This window comes from Sarcophilus harrisii, chromosome 2, assembly GCF_902635505.1.
Source record: "Sarcophilus harrisii chromosome 2, mSarHar1.11, whole genome shotgun sequence".
NCBI lineage: Eukaryota > Metazoa > Chordata > Mammalia > Dasyuromorphia > Dasyuridae > Sarcophilus > Sarcophilus harrisii.
The window spans coordinates 510,859,534-510,884,402 of NC_045427.1; the positions used below are offsets into that span (position 1 = coordinate 510,859,534).

Here is a 24,869-nt window from a genome sequence, read left to right on the forward strand (position 1 = left end):
TCAACAAGGCTAAAGTCAATTTAGCTTGCCTTAAATAGAAACATAGCCAAAGGGGAAAAGGAAGTGAGTCCCACTGCAGTTTATGCTGATCAGAATAAAAGAAAAAAGCCATGAAAGAAATTTTTTAAAAAGAGGGGGAAAAAAGTGAATATAGCATGTGTTGATTTACATTCAATCTCCTTAGTTCTTTTTCTGGATGCAGATATTTTCTATTTTTAAGAATCTGAGGTTCTATAAAGGGCAATGGTTAGTATGACTATTACAGCAAAGAAAAGTCACATCAACTTGTACAATAACTAAGGGTCTAAATATATGGAAGCACCTGATTGTTAAATTCCATAATCTGCAAAATGTAGCCTTCAATTAAAAGCAAAATAACTAATATCTTCAACCATAGCAATAATGCCAAGGTAATACAATTCTGTTTAGTTTTGTGTTGATTATAACATGTACATTCTTAACAAGTGCATATTTTATATATATGTATGTATAAAATATATACATACCAAAAGAAAGGTCAAGTTCTCACATACATCTTAATAAATCAGTTTAGTAATCAAGATAGAACTTGAGAGTTTCTTGTGATAGTTTCACAAGTGGTGATTCCTCATTCCACTATTCTAACAAAGGAAAATTATCAAGGACAATCAGAGAAATTCTTTTCTTCAACTAGATGTCTCATGTTTGGTTCACTATAAACAGGGTAAATGTGCAACAGAAACAGCAACAACAAAGAACAAGGAAAATTAATAGTTAAATGAAACAAAGACGTTTTGTCGATTACTGCCCACTTCATTTTTCACTGACTTGGGAACTTTTGCAAATGTTCAAGCCCACTTCTCAGGGTAATGGCTGCTTGAATAGGATTGCATTTGGATGCTTTCAAGAAGGTACCTAAGTTAAGAGCTTTTAACTTTTTAGATGCTTTCATACAAGGGATGGATTGTTGTGGATTAGGTAGCAACATTATTCTACTAACTCTCCCAAGATATCTTTGGAATTAGGGTTATTTATCTGTTATGGGACTGTCAATCTATCCCAGGAGTTGTTGTCTGTCCTTTGTTCTCAAAAAGGACCATAACATCAAAGAGGAAGGTTAATGACATGCAAATAAATTAGATTGAAGTGAGGTAGGGTTATGCAAAGTCATATTCTTTCTTTTGGAGCTGAGTCCAATGGAAAGACATGGATCAGGATGATTGAAGAACCCCAGTTCCCTCCCCACCTCCAAAGAGGCAGCATTTTTCCAAATGAACAGTATACACGGTTAATTTGGTTTTAGGGAGTGAGGAATAGGGCAGGGATTGGGGCAAAAGTTGATTGGTCAAGGTCTCTGTTGCAGTTTCTAGGTTGATCTGGTACAATAACCCTTTTACCCAGTTTCAGGATTAGGGGCTTCTACATAGCAGGATGATGGAAGTGAAGGGATGGACTAGGATGTTTTTTAGAACAGACACTATGGCATATCCTATTATGGGTTACTTATCCTAAGGGAACCTAATTGTCTGTTCCATCCTATGGCTGAAAAGGGATCCTCTCCATATCATCAGTAGAGTGGCACAGTGGGTAGAGCACTGGATTTGCAGTCAGGAAGGCTCATTTTCCTGAGTTCCAATCTGGCCTCAGACACTTATTAGCTGTGTGACCTTGAGCAAGTCACTTAATCCTGTTTGCTTCAGTTTCCTCATCTGTAAAATGATCTGGACATGGAAATGGCAAACCATTCCAGACTTGCTGCCAAGAAAATTCCAAATGGTGTTATAAAGAGTCAGATATGACTAAAACAACTCAATAACAATAGCCATATCATTATTGACAAGTGGTTACACAGCTTCCATTCAGAAGTCTTGGAAATAATACTTCTCTGATACTTCAGTGGATCTTCAAGCTCATTGTTTTGGTTTTCCCCTCCCATGATTAAAAAAAAAAAATAGCAACAATTGGCATTTTGAGAATACTTTAAGGTCCTTAAAATTCTTTACCTACATTTGAAGCTCATACTCAAACTATGAGGTGGGATGATGCACATTTAACAGATGAGGAAACTGAAGCATAGAAAAGTTTAAAACTTGCCTATCCTCATAGAGATATGAAGCACAAAGAGATAGGCTTGGAATCCAGGTCAATCTTCGTGAATCCACATCCAGAATTCTTTCCCATTGTCTCGAGGCAGACAGGGACCACTAACCCAAAATAATTCAAATAGACATTTCTCAAAGCCTGAGCAGAAAGCAGTTTATTCAATTTCTGCAGATAAAGGGTGTCACCTCTATTAGCATAGGCCTTAAAACATAGGCCTTTTTACTCATCTTAGGCCCCAGGTGTCCCCAATTTATCAGGGCTCGGATCCTATCACAAGAATCCACTCCACCCTCAGGGTACAAGAACTGGGGGACTATAGATTACAAAGTAGTTTGCGCAAGATTAAGTAAGAGTACAAGGGGGATTTTTCTTGGAACTGTAGCCCCAAACTATGGCAGGGTTCTCTGAGAAGGCCTCACATTGATCCAGCATAATTCCTCCTCTTTTTGACCATTTGAGGACTTCTCACATCAATCCCCATGCAATTTTTCAACTTCTCTATATATCATACCTTCAGGACTTCTCCCATCTTCCTGACTTATGGGCTTCTACCCCTGATTCCCCATTAAATGAATGTTATGGAAGTTACAGGACATGAATCTCCACCTTTCATTACATAGTCAGTCCCTGCTCCAAAGAGCTAATATTCTTTTGGGAGAAAATAAACTCTACCCTTGATTATTCTTTGATGTTCTTGTGAGTTTGTTTTCTAATTTAAGTTTCCTTTCTCAAATTTAATTTTCGTAACTGCAAAAAAACAAATACCCATCTATTCCTCACAATCCCACTTTTTTCTTTTTAATAATTTGGTTTTCATATCGTTTTCTACCCCTCACATTTGGCTAATAATTTTTTTTACATCCCATCTCATAAAAGTCTATTAACCCCTGTACAGATCTCTTTACACAGGTTAATCCCTAAATTCTCTAATTCTTCTGATAGGATTGTACTAGAAGTGAAATTTCCAATTATAATACATGTTCCTCCTATTCCTGCCAATATCCTTTCTGGAGTCATTTTATTTTCCCATGCCATTCCACTAGTAGCATCTAACTATTCTGTTATTCCCTTCACCATTTCTCTGGTGTGATTTATACAATAATAGTTACTCACCAGACTAGGAATGACCTAAATCCAGGACTAGATTTCTAGTCTTGAATTCATCAGTTACTATTCTTGACTCAATTCTTCCTGATTCAGTCTTTCTTACGTCATTGAATGCCAAGGTAAAAGGAATAGCCAACTGGATGGGCACACAGGTGCCTACTCAGTTCCCAGGCAAAGCAGGTTTGAGAGCACTACTTCCACCCAAGGTTTGCTTGGGCACTGCTCACCTGAGAAATTGCTAGAGCTTCTCTGTTACATTCCAGACTTGGGTACATGCTAGTACAGTCCCTAGATTTTGGAATCTTTCACCCTGCCATGAGAGGAAAGCTGATCAATCTCCAGAAGTAAAAAACTAGTATTAAAGCACTGCAATTCTCCCAGAAATGTTATTTGGGGAACAAAAGAAATTCACTTTTGTGTTTTTACATACATAAAGGGAATGGTACTATCTGGACATGTAGCACAGACCTAGAAACTGCTTTTTGTTCAGACTTTTTTACAGAGTACTTTACCAATTCTCCTCAGGCACTGGTGTCTATCATTTGCCTTAAGTCCTTAACTTGATTCCAAATCTTCCTAAGAGATCAATACCTATTACACGTATAACCAACTTACTCTTTGATCTGCATTTTCTAAATGTCTAGCCCTTACAGCAAACCAAATATTATTCCAAATAGGACAGGCAATTCCATAAAAACCTCTTTCTCTATTAGTACACAATTGTACCTACTTGTCAAGGCTAGTTAAGCCTCTACAATTTTACAATTTGACAAGCATCAAACTGAATTATTTATGCTATACCCTTTCCCTATAAAACATTAACCCAAACCTAATGTCCCCAACTTAAGCTCCAGATACTCCTGCAGCAGGGGAGATAGCATTAACCTCCCACCTCCTTACAGGGAGCCCACTTAAATACTAGACAGTTTAGGGTCCATTCACCAACCAATTCTAGTTCCTTCCCAAACAAATTGGGCCCAAAGTCTTTTAGGGTATGAGGTGATGATCTCATCTTCTGAAATTACTTCCTGCTGAGAACAGATGTTGATCTGATTCTCCTACAGAGTCCCATTCAAAGGGGCTTGAGCTAACTGAAAATCTAGTGGGTTGAATCAGACCCCTGACGCTGATCAATATAGGTATCTAGTGCTGGTCATTTGAAGGTAAATTGCTTAAAGTCTAGGAGAAAAAAAACCTACGAGAACTAGAGAGAGCATAAGTACAAAGAGCAGAACACTCATTCTTGGGAAGTGTGCTTTTATTTTTCCCTGCAGATTCTGTAAATAGTTAGGTATCATCTCCTTTTTTAGAGACTACATTATAACCCAAAAACAAAAGGGGGAGTCCTATTAGAATAACAAAGGTATTCACAAAATTCTTCATTAACAGGCCTCATTTATCTATCAAAAGCAGGATAATGATAGAGATTAGCCCAGACTTCTGCATGAGGTATATGTATAAAACCTCTGCCTGTATGTCTATGTGTGTGTGTGTGTGTGTGTGTGTGTGTAATGTTTTTAGACAAGTCTCCCTATAACTCTGAACAGGTTTCAAGAGAAGGGGGTTCAATAGCACTTTCAGGAGTCACTTGGGCTCCTAGTCTGAGGAGTCACTTGGGCTCCTAGTCTGAGACCAGTGAAAATAGATTTCACAAGAGACATGGTAGCTTGTTGTAGGCTTTAAGAAGTTCCACTGGCTTGGCTCTGGGATTAGAAGCTGGCCTGAGGGTGTTTAAAAACCACTCTGATTTCCATAAATTTTTCCATTGATGTAACAAGACATTCCATAAGTTATATCCCTCTAAGAAAACTTCAATACCCTAAAATCCTCTTCTCTAAATCATATGAAAGATTTCAGTTTTACTTTCAATAATCAATAATCAATAAAATAAAGGTCTCAGAGACAGTTGTATCTATTGTTTTTTTATTTACATAAGGTTCTTAAAATACCTTACTTCATACAAACACATATATCTAGCAACAGACAGATGACTAGGCCAAATACTAATTTATTTAATTATAAGAAATAATGACTACATATTTTTAGATTGAAAACGGCAAAATACTTGATCTTGCATGGCTTCTACTGACCACTTACTCTGATTATAGAAATCTGCTAAAAGAAGAAAAAGCAGGGGTATGATTATAATAGCATCACAACTTATCCTTCAGGTCCTCAATCTGAGGGCACAGTTTGACAACCAATCATGTAGTAACAATCCCACTTTTGTCAATTCAGCTCTCAAATGGTGAGTTACTAACTTAATAATTCAGCAGATAATCATTCCTAAATTCAAAACTCAAAACAATGACAGTTGTAATACCAAGAGATTTCATCTCAATAGCAAGTTTCACTAATCAGGTTTAAAATCCTAAACTATCTATCCCATGTGCCAAGAGCAAGAAAGCTATAGATCATATTCATTAAGCAATGAGATCATGATGCACTTAATAAATATTAGATAATTTGCTGAATGGGTTTTGAAATAATCACTTTCAAAGAATCTGCAGTTAACTAGAAACCCTTTCCATCATTAATTATTAAGACCCCTTTCTATGTTCTTCCACTCTACTTCATATTTACCATTCCTGATGTTTATTCTAACCTCCATTTTGGGTCCAGAAACACATCTTTTGGTGCCAGTCAAAACATCCTACTCCTCTCTGCAACAACCTATCAGATCAATAATCCTTAACAATTTTAGGTTTCAATATTATGACAATAACCCCAAATAACTTATTAACAATTTCACAATTTTCATAAGTGATAGCCAAATAGACAAAACATAGAAATTCATGTAATTTACAATCAAGTTTCCAATTTTAACATACAGAAAAATTAAGAAAAAAATATTTTAAAAATCAATATTTTAGCTTGTGAGATTCTAACTGGATGTTCCATTTGGACTATCAATTGCTTTTGCAAATCAACCTTTCTTGTCCCTTATTTTTAAAACCATCTTTTTTTTTTTAAATATCTAAATAACTTTGGACCAAATTTCATAAAACTTATTATATGTCCAGCAGAGCTGACTAATTTTAAAACATTGCTCAGAATTTTTACAAATAACTCAATATGCAATTTAGAAAGCAACATATTTTATCTATTTAGGAGATACAAACATGTAACCTCTTTAAATAAGTTACCAGATCATTTTGTTTTAATAATAATTTTTTCCAACTTAAAATCCAATCAAATGCAGATTTAAACTTCTAGTAGCAATACTACAATATGAACGCACACATATTTCTAAAATCTTTTCCTCAAATGCGTCAATTGAAAGTAATTCTATCATATACCATTTAAATTTAAACCCACAGTTATTTAGGTCACATTCTTGGGAGAAAATGCCTCTTCTTCCTCAAAAACTCCATTCTCCTAGACTGCCGAAATCTCTGAAATGGCAGTAAATTATTTGAAATCTGAGATGGAGACATCTTGGAAGCAAAAATGGCAATGGCTCCTATCCCCCACCTAAATTTTATACTCTTCCCTATGTGGACTACTATCCCAAAGCCACGTGGAGATAAACCATACCAAAGTCCCCTGAGAAGTTGGGATTCTGGAGATTGGGAACATAGAGACTCATCTAGATAGAAACTGAGATAGAAACTCTAAAGTATGGAGGTTTTGAGGGAGCTTATCATTCTTTGGAGAGGCTGAACTAGATATAAGTGTACACACAGCAAATCTTGACCATTCCCAGTCCTTTCTAGGAAGAGAAGCTTGAAAGCTTAAGAAAAATTCAGAATATTTTTCATCAAGGTGCACAAGCATTCTTAAATCCCCAAATGGCGCTTTTTTTTACTTTGTAATTCAGCTGGCTGAGGAAAACATTGAAGACAAAACACACTCACATATTCTGCTTTTTCCATATGAATTTAACTTTTGACATACCTAGTGCTCAGAGGATCTGTACTTGGGCCAAATAGTACCTCCTCCTAGCTTACACCTAGGGAACTCATCCCAATTTTCAATTTACTTCTTAGGTTCATGTTTCTATTTATTACTGCATGCTAATTACAGAGGGGTCATTCCCTTCCCTCAATCACCCGGAGAGGCTTATGAAATGCTGCCCCTTTCACTGGACCACTGTCTCTAATAATCCTAGGGCCTCTGTTCAGCTCAGTTTGCTAGGCACTGTCCCTTTCAGGGCTCCCCTTTCAGCTTTTACACCGGGCTACAGGTATTTACTTGCATGACTGTTCCTCCCACCACCAGCCAGGTTTTTCCTCTTTTAGTCTGTCGGAGTTTCTTCTGTTTTCTGCTCTGGTGAGTCCATCTCTTTGGGGCTCTTACTTTTCCCACAGTGGGATCTCCCCCATCAAGTCCAAAGACTATGAGGACTGCTCCCCTGACAGATGCCTGCCTTTGGGAATGACAGAGAGTCACCAGTGAGAAAGCACAATCCCAGACCAGCCCCCAGAAAACTGTGTAGGATAGTGACCACTAACACAAAATAATTTAAATTGCTGTTTCTCAGAGCTAGAGCAGAAAGCAGTTTATTCAATTTCTGTAGAAAAAGGGCATCACCTCCATTAGCATAGTCTAATGGAGTGAGGCAAAGGACAGACCACAGAGAATGGTTTTTATACCTTAAAACAATTTTTACCTCATCTTGGCTCATAGTCTATCACAGGAATCTATTTCATCCTTAGGGTACAATAGGGGTACTATAGATTATAAAATTGTTTCTTGATTAAGCAAGGGTACGACAATTGGTTTTTTTCCTGGAACTGTAGCCCCAAACTATGGCAGGGATCAGTTCTCTGAGAAGGCCTCATATAGATCCTACATAATAGGATTATAGGGCAAGAGTTGGAAGGGATCTCAATCTAGCCTAATGCCTCTTCTAAGATGACAAAACTGAGGGACTATAAGGTTATACGACTTGCCTCAGATCACAAAGAGAGTTAATGACTAAACTGAGATCTGAACTCAAGTCCTCTAATTCCAAATTCAGTGTCTTTTCCTTTGCAACCTGGCTCTCTGATACTACACTAAGCCATTTTTTGTCACTATATGTTTCTCATAAAAATAATGAAATTTTAATTTTAGAAAGAGTCCCCCCAAGGGCCCAGAAAAATACTTGGAGACCAATCTAAAAATGCCTGGAGGCTAAAGAGAACAACACTGGAGAACCCCAGTATCCAGTGACATTGGAGAAATTTATGAGCCAGTATAATCTCCATATCTCTCTCTAGATGATAGGATTCTTGTAAAATGAACCTTCAAGGTTATATTTGTGTCATCTCAGCCTTGAGAGCTTGGAAGAAAGCCTCTTTGTGCTTTGTCTTTGGTTAACAGCAGAGGCTTGCTATCATATTTTCCTGAAGACAAGAAACCAGTATGGTCACCAGTCCATAAAGACCCAGGGCAAGATGCCAGTCAGATTAGTCTTACTGGACATTCCCTTAGTTGCTGTACAGATACAGAAAAAAGTTTTCCTTTCCTCTAGACACAGATTGCAACTATCCATTCTCATGACATTTCAATACTAGGTAAACGAGCTATTATTGTAAACTGGATCATGCAAGTTTAAAAAAAAAAATCCTTTCCTGCCTATCACACCTAGTTTCTTCTTCATAAAAACCTGTTTTAAACCAGTTCTAACCTGGGTCACTCACAGATTACCTGAACACAAGTTGATTTTCATTCAAAACCCTGACTAGTGATCCATCTGATGTTTGCCAAGATTGGAATATCTGGAAATGCTTTGGTCATTATAATCCACCTTCTTCCATTCCCATGATCTAAAATTTCACTTTGTGGCCAGAAGCATTTCAGTTCCAAGAATGAGTATCCTTTATTTCAAAAAAATGCCAGCTCCAGGCAAGGAATAAGATCTCATGCCTGCCATTTTCATGAGAGGAATTCAATATGCTGAACAAAGATCCCTTTTAATGTCTGAAAGAGAGTTTTATCAAAACCTAAAATCCCTATCTGATGATTCTGAGTCATTCTCAGGGAGATTGCCAGAGGTGAGGAAACACCAAGGGAAACTAAATATTCTCTTTTCATAACCCATAACCTAGTGAGAACATTTGTCTGCTTTCTAAATAATTACTTGATCTTCTCTGTCACTTCTACCTTCCTCAAACAGGCAAAAGGGCACAGATACCTGTGTAGGGTCTCATGTATTGCTGGACAGTTCCCCAGTGAACCAAATCTTAAGCAATTTAACTTCTGTGTTTCAGACAAAGTATGCTTTTGTTTCATCCAGGTTTGATGTACCATTTTATTTTTTCTTTTTTATGACCCGAAATAACCTCTCTAGAGCTAAGAAGGTTATCATGTTCTCATTCCTAGGATGAAAAAAAGAATTTATACTGATACATTTTTTTTTAAGTTCTCTAGTAAATGTAATGTGAGGCAAAGGAATGACAAAGGTCACATAGACATGCTTTTTCTTATTCTTTCAGTTAGCCTGTTTAGAGCAGGAAACAAAAATCCACTTACCACAGGTATGACTCACTAACAAAGGGAAAAAAAAAAACAATATAAAACTGAATTTACAAAATAAGTAATTCTCATTGTAAAGGGATTTTTCACACACTAAAAAGAAAGCATTCATTAATAGGTTTCTCTAAATAGTGAGGTACCTGATTCCAGCTATGGACTTGACCTAACAAAAATTTAATACGCACATATTTTTTCAAAAACATACCTCATGAGGCATAGCTGCATTTCTTTATATTATTTATACACTTTACATATAAACATACTTCCTTTCAATATGGTATGTAACAGAAATTTATGTGCATCTCATTTCCCACAGTCCTTTAGGAGTAATTTCATTTTGGTAGCTTTTCTTCCCTCCCCACCTTCACCTCAGCAAAAAAAAAAAAAAAAAAAAAAAAAAAAAAAAAAAAGGAAAAAAATGTTGCTTTTCAAGAATAGTCATTATTTGGTTTTCATTCTATCTTCTTGTGCCTGCTGTTGCAGAAGAAAGGAAGAAAAACATCTTCAGCAAAGCAGCATTAAACATTTATCCACACTTACCAGACATTCAGTGAGTAGAGAATGTTACAGCAAGGTTGCAGAAGAATATATATTTTTGCTTGCTTAGAATTATAAAGCACTTTTATCACAGAGAACTTTGGGATACTACTAGAAGAAGTCACTTTCAATACTTACCCAGGCCAGTACTGTAGTATCGAAAAAAGAAACGGTTACTATTTAGTTATTTCTACATATATTTTGTCCTTTGGAAACAAAACAAGATTTTTTCTGACCACATGATTATTTATAAGTAAAATAATTATGGTTATTTGAAGGCATGACCTTTCCACATTAGTAACATCAATCTGCCAACAGGTATTTGTTGATCTCCTGTTGTAGGTCTGATGCTATACTAGGTATACTGGGAAATATGGAAAAAAGACAAATATATATTGTATATGTATCTTACTCACACTTTTTTATGTACATGTTTTCTCTTTCTTTAGAATGTAAACTCCCAAGCAGCTAGGTGACACAATGGATAGAGCACCAGCCCTGAAGTCAGGAGGACCTGAGTTCAAATGTGATCTCAGACACCTAACACTTCCTAGCTGTGTGACCCTGGGCAAGTCACTTAACCCCAATTGCCTCAGCATTTAAAAAAAAAAAAAAAAAAAAAAAGTAAATTCCTTTAGGGCAAGGGCTATTTTTGCATTTTCTTTTATCTCCAGCACAAGTCCTCTGACTCAAAATCTAGTACTCCTTCCATCCTAGTAAATCCCCCAACCAGCACAGCATGGAAACTTAACTAATTGGGAAGACAAATGCATATAAAATTATTGTTTGTAAAGTTCTTTAGAAATATTTAACTTTACCCTCAAAACAATCCTGGGAGGAAAGTGCTCCAAGATCACACAGCTATTTAGGGTATGATGTCAGATTTGGACTCTGGTCTCTCTGACTTTCATAAAAAGAATGATGACCCCTGGGGTACACCCATAATTAGGAAATGGGAGGAGGAAGAAAAGCCAGTGAAAGAAATAACAAAGGAAGAACCAATGACAAGAAACAGGATAGAATATTATCTTAGAAACCAAAGAAGAAAATTTTAAGGAAGTTCTATAATGTCAAATGCAGCTGTAAAATAAAGATTGAAAAAAAGCCCATTCAGTTTTCAGTATAAAACTAGCCACTAAAGCCAGTTTTATATCATCTCTCTTCCAGAGGTTCTCTCATATCCTTAAGGAGATTGGAAAATCTAGGCTCTTACATTGTTTCCAACTCCAAACAATGGTATTCCTTGAAGTACACAGGTGGTACCCTGTACCCCAGTTCTGTTAGCAATTAACAGTCAAATTAGCTTTTTACATAGAAATATTTACTTTAGAAGAAATAATCACAAATATACAAATTTACTGCCCCAATCCATGAGAATATATTCCTCCTCCTGCCTTGTACAATCTCAATCTCTAGGAAGGGGAAGAAAGCTAGATTTATACTTTTAGTTCCATGATTCCATAGGAAAGTTCAATTTCCAAGTTCAAAAAAAAAAAAAAAAAAAAAAACACCTCAAGTCCCAAACACTCTAGCTTCTCAGGGCTTCCATCCCAGACCACCTGCAATCCTGGCTCCTAGTCCATACCATGGCTCAGACTCCCAGTCCTAAAAGCATTATCTATGGCACTTGAAACTGAAATCAACACAGAACAGAAATAAATATCTTCATGCACATTTTTCAGAGCAAAAAGAATAGAGGGAGGAAGTCCTTCCCTTCTCATTAGTTAAATGAATGGAATCCATGCTGTGAGTGAATTATTTTCTTTCTTTTGCAAGAGGAGGTAGAAGGGGATGTTGAAAACATTTGTTTTTATATTAATAGCTTTTTATTTTTCAAAATACATGCAAAGATAGTTTTCAACATTCATCCTTGCAAAACCTTGTGTTCTAAATTTTTCACCCTTCTTCTCCATCTCCCCCCTCTTCCAGACAGTAAGTAATCCAATATAAGTTAAACATGTGCAATTTTTCTAAACATATTTCCACATTTATCATGCTTACAAGAAACATCAGATCAAAAGGGGGGAAATGAGAAAGAAAAAAAAACAAACACACAAACAACAACAACAAAAGGTGAAAATACTATGTTGTGATCCACATTCAGTCCCCATAATCCTCTTTCTGGATGCAGATGGTGTAATGCTGGAGAAACTGAGCAAGACAGAGGTTAGAGACCAATTTAATAGTTTATTAAATGGAGAGATATACTGGAACCAAATGGATCTTGGTCCCAAGGCTGTATGAGACTATCATCTCAAAGAGTCCACCCCTAAAGTATCAGAGAGCAAGCTTTTTTATACGATAACAACCTGGATGGGGATAACCTAATAGGGGGGAGGCCCCCAGAATGACACAATGGAGGGAGGTTACTGATATTCTAATGACATCTAAAATGGATAAACCTTTATCCTGTCAAACATTAAGAAGGAATGTCTATAACCTAAAGATATAACAGGGGTCCTCAAACTACAGCCAGCAGGCCAGATGCAGCAGCTGAGGACATTTATCCCCCTCATCCAGGGCTATGAAGTTTCTTTATTTAAAGGCCCACAAAACAAAGTTTTTGTTTTTACTATAATCCGGCCCTCCAACAGTCTGAGGGACAGTGAACTGGCCCCCTATTTTAAAAGTTTGAGGACCCCTGAATAAAACCTTTATCTCATCAACCATTTAAGAGGGAATGATTATACCCTGGGGTTTGGAGGCAGAGCAACTGAGGTAGAACTTTATCTCATCAAACATTAAGAGGGAAAGGTTATAACCTGAGGCAGAGTAACTAAATAGGACAATGGGGAAACTAGGTCAGGACATCCTAGGTCAGAACATCAAAAGGATCTGTGGTACAACATTCCCCACTCTGCTTCTTGTAACTATTCAAATCATTGAATTACCTTCCTCTAGAAAGTCTTAGCACCATAATTTTGAACAACCCTATGTGAAGTAAATAGACCAAATAAAAATTAAAATAAAGTTAGAATAATACAAGGATATATGGCAAGATCAAGTCTTTCCCTGATAACCCCAGAGTTAATCAGCAATACACTAAGTTCCTTATTTCAATCATGTCAGATCCTCTGCAGTTGGGGAGAATATGGACAGTTAGGTCTGTGGTCATTTGTGCATGACTCGGCCTCTGCTTACAGAGCAGCAGGGCTCAAGGCAGACGTGCTGCCCATTCAGAGGGGCAACCAGCTCCAGGGGAGAAGGGTGAGGCTTGGAGTAGCTCCACCTGTCCGTGCCTACAGGAACAGACAGGGCTGCAGAAAGGATCAGATTTTTGAGCAGATTATGCACAGTTAGACCAAAACAGGCAAACCCCAAACTTTTAGAGGTCTGATATCAACTACAAGGTCCTTTTAATTATGCTGAAATACTAATTAAGGAACTGGGGTTACAGGAGTGGAGAAACAGCTCAGAGAGACTGCCTGTTCCAAGACAGGTATCCAATTTCTGGTTGTTTCTAAAAAATAATCCCAAAAACTGAGTCTGCCAGGGTAATTCCAACAAAATAAGGGATTTCAAAATTAAAGCACAATCAGCAAATCATAGTCTAGTAAATTTAAGCAAGGAGTAAAAAATGAAAAGGACTGTTCAAAGGACTTCCAATTAAATCTGAACTAGTAAGATAGGGGGTAGGGCAGAAGTGGCTAAGAAAATACACCAGTTTCCCCAACTTCCTATTTCTTCCTCCCTTTTTTTTTTGGAAAGGAATTATCAAATAGCCATCCCACATATAAATCATATACATATGCATATACATAACAGACTAAAAGTCCCTCAAACATAACAGCAATAGTTACACAAGTTTAACAATTTCCATCCCAAGTCTTAAACACAGTAATACAGGTAAAGTTCTAACAAGTCAATCACTTTCCCATTCCCCTATATCAGTCCAAATTACATCAGGAAAAGAGGCGATGGTTCTCAAAAGCTGCTTCCTGCTGAAAATGGGCAAAGATGCTCAGTTCAGGGAGGGGGATGGGTGTAGTGTGGCTTGCTAACAATCAAAGCTTGATCTAGGTTCCAGAAGCAAGTCAGCATATCTGTAATTTGACCAAATCTAGAAACAAAAACAAATCTAACAAAGAAAAGTTAGAACAGTCTAAGGTAGAAAGACTGGTCCACAAGGACTGCCACAAGATGTGGCCTCTCATTATTTATAAAATTAAAAAAAAACTTGAATATCCAGACACAATATCTAGTAACCAATAGATGACCAAACTAAATATTTATTTGCTCAAGTATTTAGGATATAATGATTACAGATAACCAGATTGAAAACAGCAAGGTATGACATAATTGAATTGCATTAATAACTTCTTATTGACCATTGCTCTGATTATAGAAATTAGTTACAGGAGGGAAAAAAAATGCAGTGACATTAACTATAAACCCAAGAAATTTTACCTCCAATAACAAATCCTAAAGAGATATTTACCATTACTTTATATTTATACAAATCAGTTTGCTGCTTTTAGCCAAGAACCAGGTAGCTACAACTTGATAAAAAAAAAAAATGTCTGGACAGTTTAGAGGGAATAGAACTAAACTTCATTCCAGGCTAACTAAATGCTCCAATAGCTGAAGTAACAGCAGTGGGGGGCAAGTTTAAATATTTACAAAAGATCCCTACCCCACCCAACATTTAAAGTAGCAGAAATCAGTGGGTGGGTGGGTGAATTCCCTAAAACCCACATGTCCAGCAGAGCTGGATTTAAAGCATAATTTACAATGTTATAATATAGGTAACAAACAGCTTTAAATTCCCAATAATACAAAACTGCTTTTCCTATCTCATTTGAAATAATGAAACAGCATAGTTTCTTTCTCTCCTTCTGGCCCCATGTGGCCATTATTCCCAATGGACTCCTCCAAAGCTCCAATTTGGTCAAAGTTGAAGCTTTCAAAAAAGTCAGATCCTTTTTGTTCCTAATTAGAGGCACGTGACCCCTTTCAGGCAAGTTAACAGAACTTCTTTAACAAGCTATTGTTCTTTTAAGATCTTATACTTAAAGATAACTAATTCTAGCCTGCACAGGCAACAGTAAAATTTCCCAAATTTAGAATCATCTTTAAATTCCTAATCAACTATTTTCTCCAGCTGGAGTTCAGTATTGAAGTAACCAATTCCCAAACTTGAACATTGTTCTTAAATTTAACAGGGCTCTTAAATTAACAAAACAGACAAACAAATTACACAGAACACAGAGCATAACTAGACTGTCCCGCAGCTATTTAATAGACAATAGACTGTCCAGCAGCCATTTAACACAGACAATAGACTGTCCAACAGCCATTTAACACAGACAATAGACTGTCCAGCAGCCATTTGACATTTAACACAGACCAGGGGCTATCTGGAAAGAACAGCCCTGAGGGAAATTGTCTGCTTTAGTCTTCCCTCCCATAATCCAAACAGAGCAATAACATACAAGACGTACAGAACACTGATCACACTTAGATTACACAATTACAACATTCAGTAGGACACTAACATTAAAACCAAGCCAAATGGCATCTTCAAAGGACACCCCAATAGTGACAACCACATCCGGTTCGACACTAATCAACCAAGCCAAATGGTGTCTCAAAAAGGATACCTCAAAAGTGATAACCGCGTCCAGTTAGACATTAATCAAACAAGCCAAATGGTGTCTCCAAAAGGACACCCCAATAGTGACAACTGTGTCCAGTTAGATACTAATCAACCAAGCCAAATGGTGTCTCCAAAAGGACACCCCAATAATGACAACCGCGTCCAGTTACACACTAATCAACCAAGGCAAATGGTGTCTCAAAAAGGATACCCCAATAGTGACAACCGTGTCCAGTTAGACACTAATCAACCAAGCCAAATGGTGTCTCCAAAAGGACACCCCAATAGTGACAACCGTGTCCAGTTAGACACTAATCAACCAAGCCAAATGGTGTCTCCAAAAGGACACCCCAATAGTGACAACCACGTCCGGTTAGACACTAATCAACCAAGCCAAATGGTGTCTCAAAAAGGACACCCCAATAGTGACAACCGTGTCCGGTTAGACACTAATCAAGAACCAAGCAATGGCATCTCAAGGACACCCCAATAGTGACAACCGTGTCCGGTTAGACACACACAAGGCTAAGCCAAATGGTGTCTTTAAAAGACACCCAGGTTTATACTCTGGAATGCCCAGAGTTGTGCCAACTGGCACACAGAACCAGATATGTCTTAGGAGACACTCAGGTAGTGCCAACTGCATGCAGTTCAACACTACTTCTCAGAATTTATTCTGAGAACCCAGGTGTTAGCACAAGCAAGTATATTCTAACATTCTGAGAATCTAGGTGCTAACACAGACAGACAAAAACAAATCAAATTGGACTTACTCTCCCCTGGCCGAATTTAAAGTATCCACTGTCAGTTGTGGCCCAAGCTGATGAAATGCTCTCTTCCTGGAGCCTCTGGAGGAATCCAGAGGACTGGCCTTTTCCAAGAAAGAGAAAACTCAGATCCCCAACTGTTTCCAGGCCCAAAGTGGAGACTTGAGATGTCTCTAGCTCCTAGTCCCATTCTCAGTTCCTGATATCTCGCTGGGGCCTCCAAAATGTAATGCCAGAGGAAACTGAGCAAGACAGAGGTGAGAGACCAATTTAATAGTTTATTAAATGGATAGATATCCTAATGGATCCATATTTGGTCCCAGGGCTGTACGAGAGTATCATCTCAAAGAGTCCAGCCCTTAAGTATCAGAGGGCAAGCTTTTTATAGGATGACAAGAACATGACATAATGAGAGAGGTACCTGGGTGGGGATAACCTAATGGGGGAGAGGCCCCTAGGATGACACAATGGAGGGAGGTTACTGATATTCTAATGACATCTAAAATGGATAAACCTTTATCCTGTCAAACATTAAGAAGGAATGTCTATAACCTAAAGATATAAAACCTTTATCTCATCAACCATTTAAGAGGGAATGATTATAGCCTGGGGTTGGGGGCAGAGCAACTGAGGTAGACCTTTATCTCATCAAACATTAAGAGGGAAAGGTTATAACCTGAGGCAGAGTAACTAAATAGGACAATGGGGAAATTAGGTCAGGACATCCTAGGTCAGGACATCAAAAGGGAACTGTGGCACAACAATGGCTTTCTTCATCACAAATCTATTGAAATTAGCCTGAATCACTTCATTATTGAAAAAAGTCAAATCCATCACAGTTGATCATCACATAATCTTATTGTTGTGTACAATGTTCTCTTGGTCCTACTCCATTTAGTATCAGAGCAAACTACTTTCTTCGTCTTCTATACAAAGCATACATGAATAGCTAAACAGAATGTTTGGAGGGTGAGAGGGCACAACCAGCTCAGTTTCACCAGTATTAAAGACGAAGGTGGCTTTCACTCAAGTGTTAGGAGACAAAAAGGCTTCCAAGTTAGGGAAGGCCCCTCAAGGATGCCTTCATGTTAGGTAAACGGGGAGTGCTCAGTCATGCCCAGGTTATAATCATAATCATTGTAGTCTTCAAGAGAACAAACAAGAAATCCAAGTTGGGGTATCAGAATATATTCTCAGACACAGAACTATCAACCAAGTTGGGTCAACTTTCATCAGCAGCTGCCACCCTCAAAATTGGTATCTCAGTGACCACTCTCTAAATCAGTCCCAGACAAATGCATACTAGTCCACCTTGGAACTCCACACAGGAAAAAAAGACCCTGGACAATAAAAGATGTTTCTAACAGGATGGATCCCAACAGGAGTTTCCCCCAGTACTTTATATCTTAATATTCTCCGGAAGACTGGAGAAGAGCCAGGTTATTTTTAACCAACATATTTTTGTTGCTCACTTTGCTTTCAGATAGGAATGGAAGTCCTTCAGGTAAGTACATACTCCACCTTATGGGATAAGTTTCCAAGTTCTGTACCATTGCTAAAATATGAGTCTTTTCTGCAGCTGCCCAGAAGTGAGCTGTGCATCCAACAGCATCAATTTGCCAACAACTTCTCCTGGCACCATTCTGCTAGCCCTTTATCTGTTTTATCATTTTAGTATAGGCTGAATGAGTCTACTATCATCACAAAGGCTTCACTGAAAGCATACATGGAAACGCCAACCAACTGAAAGAGGTGCCAAGGATAACAGTTCTATATTCATTCATAGAGAGCTGGAAGGGACTTCAGATATGGTTTTATTTAATCCCTTCATTTGAACTGATTATTGAAGGAAAGTAGAGACTAAGAGCTGGAAGTAAGTAAAAAGTACTCCGATGTGTAATGCAAAGGTTTGTAAATAGGTGATGAAGTGAATTTCTTAAGAACAGTAGAAAAGCTAGTTTGAGGCTTGACTATAGCTTTCCAAAAAATGAATGATGTAAAATAATCCTGAAAAAAATACATTGAGGCCAGGTTATAAGGGACTTTAAATGCTTTAAAAAAAAAAAAAAAAAAAAAAAACAACCTTCATATTTATTCCTTCTTATAGCCTTCCCTGTCCACTAGGCTGTCTATTCTTAGGACCTCCCTACCTTTAGAGTATTGTTATTTTCTATGCTCTACTATTTCATATGCTTCTATGTTCCTATTCTGAATTTCTAAATTTCTGCTTTAATTTGGTACATGGACTTTGCATCCCATGTTTCTAACTCCTATTAAACCAAGAAAACCTATTATTAGTTACTAGGAGAAAAGAGTCTGAACCTTTTACTCACCTACTCTTCACTCCCAAATCCATTCCCTGAAACTAATAATTCAGAATTAACAGATAAATCAAGTTCAGAAATTTCTTGGAATGAAATCTAGGAAAGGAGTACAACTTTTAAACTAAATAAAATGGATTAAAAGAATTTGTTGGCAAGAACATCCAAAATGAAATCACAAAGAACAATACGCAACTGAAAATTTTCTTGGAATGAGTTCCATGCCTGCTTTAATAAACAGCATGCTTACTTGCTAGTATAGGGTTACTCAGTTTTCTTAATTTCGTTTTATGTTTATATTCACTTAACATTTAATTTTTTTTTTTTTTACTAAATAACCTTTTGTTGTTGATCAGTCATTTCAGTTGCATACAACTCTTATTAACCGTATCTGAAGTTTTCTTGGCAAAGATACGGGAGTAGTTTGCCATTTCCTTCTCCAGCTCACTCTACAGATGACGAAACGAGGGCAAACAGGCTAAAGTGACTTGCCCTGGGTCACATAAATAGATCTGAGGTCAAATGTGAACTCAGGAAGATGAGTCTCTAGGACTGGCATTCTATCCACTTTGCCACCTACTGAAAGAATAACTCTCCAACAAAGAAAATTTAGCACATCACTGATGACTATGTTATAAAAATTAATATTTAGCTCTGCTTCACAATTTAAACCATATTACTAATATTGAGAAACTGACAGATACATATACACACATTATTTTGGAATTCATTTCTATCAGGGCATAATGTTGATTTAAATTAATAAAAAAAAAATGTTTCAGGATTTCCCTCTTAACCTTGTAAACTTATATAAGACCTCCACTGGAGAGGAGTCTTCTTAAAATAACAGAAAGAATTAAAGGGGACCTCAGAGGAATTAGTCTATCGCCCATTATACAGATGAGAAAATTGAGGCCAGATTGAAGTGACTTATTTGTGGTAAGTATCAAAGGGAAAATGAAAACCCAAGTCATCTGACTCTACACCCGAGTCTATTTTCTACCATATCACGTTATTTCACCTTCTTTCATGCTTCTTCTCCCCAGAAATGTAGGACTGCTTAAGCAAATCTTATATTCACCGTTATAAATATCTGCCACCAGTGTTATGCTCACCATAAAATTATTTTCTTTCTAGTTTACCATTATCAGTTCAAGATCCAATTCATCACACAAACTGAGAAACCCATAAAGCCAACCTTCACCATGACTCTAATTGGGACTAAACAGGACACTCACAACCTTCCCATCACTTTGTGAGTATGAGATGTATTTCCATTGGATAGAAATGAGAGACACCAGAATTGGTAACTTTCCTTTCAAGTGTTAAGCTAGAAACAATTTATAAAATACTCTAATATTCCTGGACAAATCTCTTAACTGCTTAGTGCCCAAGCAGCTCTCTAAACTATAAATAATAGATGAATTGTTCATCTGTATTAGAGGAAAGAGTTTCTACATGGAGAGATCCTTTTACCAATGAAATCACAAGTCATAACTAAAAATACAAAAAAGACAAAATTAACCTGTTTTCCCTATCCTTTGCCAAAATTAGCTTAAGATAGAAAATGGAAGATGGTGGGAAACAGACCATTTTATTATTTTTTTTAAAAAGCACAGAGTGGAAAAGTGTGTTATATTCTCTTGCACTAAGTTAACTGCTCCAGTGGGAAGCTAATCTATTCTGACCATGTCCACTTGCAAGCACAGAACCTCAGAGGAAATAGTGTTGGGATTTCTTGCCTTGCAAAATGAGAGCAATAAAATGGCAGCACTTGTCAGATAGTAAAACATAAAAAAAAAAAAAAAAAAAAAAAAAAATTCTAGAGAGTTCATATTGTTTACAAATAACTTGATTATACCTGACTTTCTTTTATATACCTGCAGGGTTAAAGAAATCACAGGCAATAAAACCTATTCTTTTCTCATCACACTGGATTTGGATATTGGAAAGATGACAATGATCAATTTCACATGGAAAAAGACTGCAATGTGGGCAAACATGTGGGACACCTTCCATACAATAATTCCCTGGGCCATTAGACCACACCATTCAAAACTTATGATAAAGCAGATCCGAGTCAAAGCAGGAGAAACACAGGAAAAGTAAGTGAATTGCTAATCAGAAAACTAACCTCTTATGAAAGATGATTTTATCATTCAATATCAAAATAGTTTTCATTTTGTGGGGGGAAGAAGCATCTAGTCCCAGGCATGGTACAACTACCCACTAAAAGAATCTTAAAACTTTAAAGAAAAATTATCCATGAACTTTTTTTTTTTTAATTTGAGGTTTCCTAAGAGGATGAAAAAGGGAAATATTTAAATTAGAAAATATTTAAATTAGAAAATATTTAGAAATATGAATAAAATTATGAAGATATCTTGAAGAGAATTATTAGGAAGTGACAATTAGTTATTTTCTGGAATGCGAGAGAGGAATGAGGTGGCTTGGTTTAATGGATAGAGCACTGGACCTGGAGTCTAGAAGAACTGGATCTGAATATCACTTCAGGCATTTGTTAGTTTTGTAATTCTAGGCAAGCCACTTAACTTGTATATTTTTATTTGTAAAGTGGGAGGGTTGAATTCAGTGACCTCTAAGGTCCCTGCCTGCTCTAACTTTGTAAGCCTATAAGTCAAAGATAACCATTGGAGATTAGAAGAAGGGTGGTGTAACAGAGAGATAGAAAAAGGAAAGAAGAATAATTTAGATGGGGATAAAAAATAATAAGTTTTATTTTAACAATATGAAACTTGAGAAGCCAGTGCAATAATCAGGTGAAATTGTCCAGTAAATAGTCTGTCTGGAGCTCAACAGAGAAGTTACGACCACAAATGTAAACTTGAGAATTTTCTACATAGTTGTGATAGTTGATACTATGTGGAATAGATGAAATCACCGAGAGAGAAGAAATTTAAAAAAAGAAATGTCATGGGGAATGCCATTATTATTAGAGCTCAGAGAAAAGGAACCAGTGAAAAGTGACAGGAAAAGGCAGTTAGTGACAGGAATATAATTAGGCAGTTTTGGAGCCATTCCAGTCAAGGACAAAAGGGTCAAAAGCTGAAGAATCAAAGGAAATACCATCAAATATCTTTGATCTTAGTAAGAGGTAAAGTGATCTGCTATAAAAGTATGAGAGCATCTATGGCATTTGTCTAAGAATGTGAGGAGAAAAGATGTTTAGAATAAATGCTCTGAAGAATTGTGCTAAGAAGTATGAAAGGACTTCTGAGCAATAATTTGAGTCCAAAAGAAGTTCTATCAGTGAATTTCTGATCTCATTAATGTAGGTACTCTTCCAAATGAATCAGAACACACCTATCAATACCTTTTCATCCTACATAAGTCTTATTCCTATCCTCCCATAACTCCTGTCCCCCAGAAAGTCAGTCCAATATGCTAGGGGATCTTCTTCTATATACACCAAACACAAAACATTCCAAACACAAAATCTGTGAAGATCTCTTCCCAAGTTTTTTCCAGATCATATAATGTGGATAACCCCAATAGTGTTTGTGCCTATTGGAACAGCACTGCTGTGAACTTTATACTACAGTTGTGTGAGAAAGAAGTTTACCCTGCAGAAAGATGTTGAACTCTTTAAATGCTTAGAAACCTCTTGGTGAGGTAATATTCTGGAGGAAGTTTTCTGCTCCAAAAAAGGCATCATATTTCTCTAAAGGCATGAAGAAAGATTCCTGAGGAAAATGACAATATACTTAGTTCCCATGGTCTGATTCTTGGGTCCAAAGGAATCCCTTCTACCCACATGTCATGGCAACAAAGAACAGTCAGCCTTCCTAGAGTATCACAGGTTGTTCCCTCCTGGCATGGTTTTCCCAGAGGTGGAGCTGTCCTTCACCTTCACACAATCTCCTTCCTTCCCACTGCTAAAAATTTTTTCCAAGTAAAGTTTCATCTAATTGTAATTCTTCATGATAATCACAAGGCCTTATCAATAGTGACTTGCCTAGAGTCTGTATGTGCTGAGATAAAACAGTCAGGTCTTCATGATGCCAAGCACTCTATTGTGCTATGCTTCCTAAGATAAAAGATGGGACAAGTTCCATTTCCCATTGCTAATTCAATTGAAGAATAACTGAGGAAGCAAATATATTTAATACACTCTAGTGGTTTTAGCTTTGCATTTGCTTAAAAAAAAAAAAACACCTTTTTTTGGACTGTATTGACAACAGGATAAATGATCAATTACTGAGTACCAACTATGTGCTACATACTTTGTACTGCATATAAGACATAAGAATCTCTGGCCTGATGGAAATTTACACTGACATTGACAAATTTGACCAGAATGGTAAAAAGTATGAAAAATCATGTCACATGAAGAGTGGTTTCAGAGGAAACTACTGAAAGGTTCAGTGGAACATTTCCACTTTCAGTCTTTCCACTTAAGGAAAGATTCAGAGGAACAGGATAGCTTTTTTCACATCCTGAAAAGCTACCATATCAAAATGGGCTTAGAGTTTTTCCTTTGTGATTCTAAAGGAACAACATAGAAGTAGAATGGGAATCATAGGAAAGTCTATATATAGATTGCTTTTACTGACTTGGGTTTTGTTTTTTCCCAAAATTATAAAAAAAATATTTGCAAATGTTATTTATAAAATAAATATAACAATAAAACATGGTAATAACCTGTATCTGAAAGTTAACATTTCATTTGCTTTATGTTTTCTTAGAATGACATTTTGTTCTCAAGATATGGATGATGAACAGCTTTACCAAAATGAAGAAAAAACCTTTGTAAGATGTGAAAAAGGTTTAAAAACACGGAAGCAGAAAATGAGATGAGCTTTAATGGATATCCATCATGAAGAATAAATGTATACTTATTGATAAAAGTATAATTTCCTCAGTCAAAGTTTGAGTCATGCATAGAACATGAATAAAATCTAAATTACATTTTTCTTAGAGGAGGAGAGAGATTCTTCATTATAATGAATAGTACTTTTATACACATTATATAGATCTTCAGATATGATGATGATGTTCAGTTGTTTCAGTAGGGCCCAACTCTTTTATGATCTCATTTGGAGTTGTTTTGGCAAAGACACTGGAGTAGTTTGCCATTTTCTTCTCCTGCTCATTTTACAGATAAGGAAACTATGACAAACAGGGTTAAGTGTCTTATCCCAGGTCCCTAGTAAGTGAGGCCAGATTTGATCTCAGAAAGATGAATCTTCCTGGCTCAATACTCTAGGCACCTCTGTGCCACCTAGTAACTAAAAATTTGTCAATATATTTTTTAATCTAATGATAATATATACGTGCTGCCTACTGCTTTTTAAATGGATAGTTCTCTTATTTTTCTCCCTTCCTTTAAGGGTTTGCTACTTTCCAAACTCTCACCTGTGGCTCCAAGAAGCTATAGCACATGCAGCAGCTACACCCTGGTAAAACTATTTCAGCAAATGGGTTAAACCAGGTTGAGGGTAACCAACTGACCCCAAGCCTATTTGTGAAATAGGGAGATGTCTACCACAAGCATGTGAAGACTTCACCTGGTGCATTGGGCAGATGAGAATAATTTGTGCCAGTGGCTATGAAGACAGCTGGACAAGTGCTGTGAAGCCCTTAGAACAGGGCAGGCAAAGATGTCCAGGTTATTCACTGCATTACTTATCATCGTGAATTTCGTCTTGACACTGGACTGCAAGAAGTATGGAGTAAAATTGATGACTTTGTGCAACTCTGCTTTATTTAAATCCTATTCAAGCACAAGTCAAGATACCACCATTGATGTCACTGGTACTCTTTGAAAACAAATGAACTATACTTTACAGAAAAACATACAGGGAAGATACAATAACAAACAAATGGAGGAAAATTATATTCTACAGAGATTTGATTAAGTTGGTAATGGATAGCTACAATGAACTAAGACTTAACTCTTTTACAATTCCTGCTTCTGCCAGGTCTTGTCCTCAGAGTCAGCCACTCCTGATATAGGCTGGATATGGGATGAGTCCT

At 36.9% G+C, this 24,869-nt stretch overlaps 1 protein-coding gene across 1 annotated transcript in view; it reads left to right on the forward strand.

Moving 5' to 3' along the window:
- LIPC (lipase C, hepatic type) overlaps positions 1 to 23,952 on the forward strand; it is a 50,460-nt gene extending 26,508 nt beyond the window's left edge. Inside the window, exons 5-7 of the mRNA XM_031955274.1 lie at positions 20,010 to 20,127; positions 20,759 to 20,977; positions 23,579 to 23,952. Of these exons, the coding sequence (XP_031811134.1) occupies positions 20,010 to 20,127; positions 20,759 to 20,977; positions 23,579 to 23,690 (449 nt within the window). The 3' untranslated portion in view covers positions 23,691 to 23,952. The remainder of the gene's footprint in view (positions 1 to 20,009; positions 20,128 to 20,758; positions 20,978 to 23,578) is intronic.
- The last annotated feature ends 917 nt before the right edge of the window (positions 23,953 to 24,869 follow it).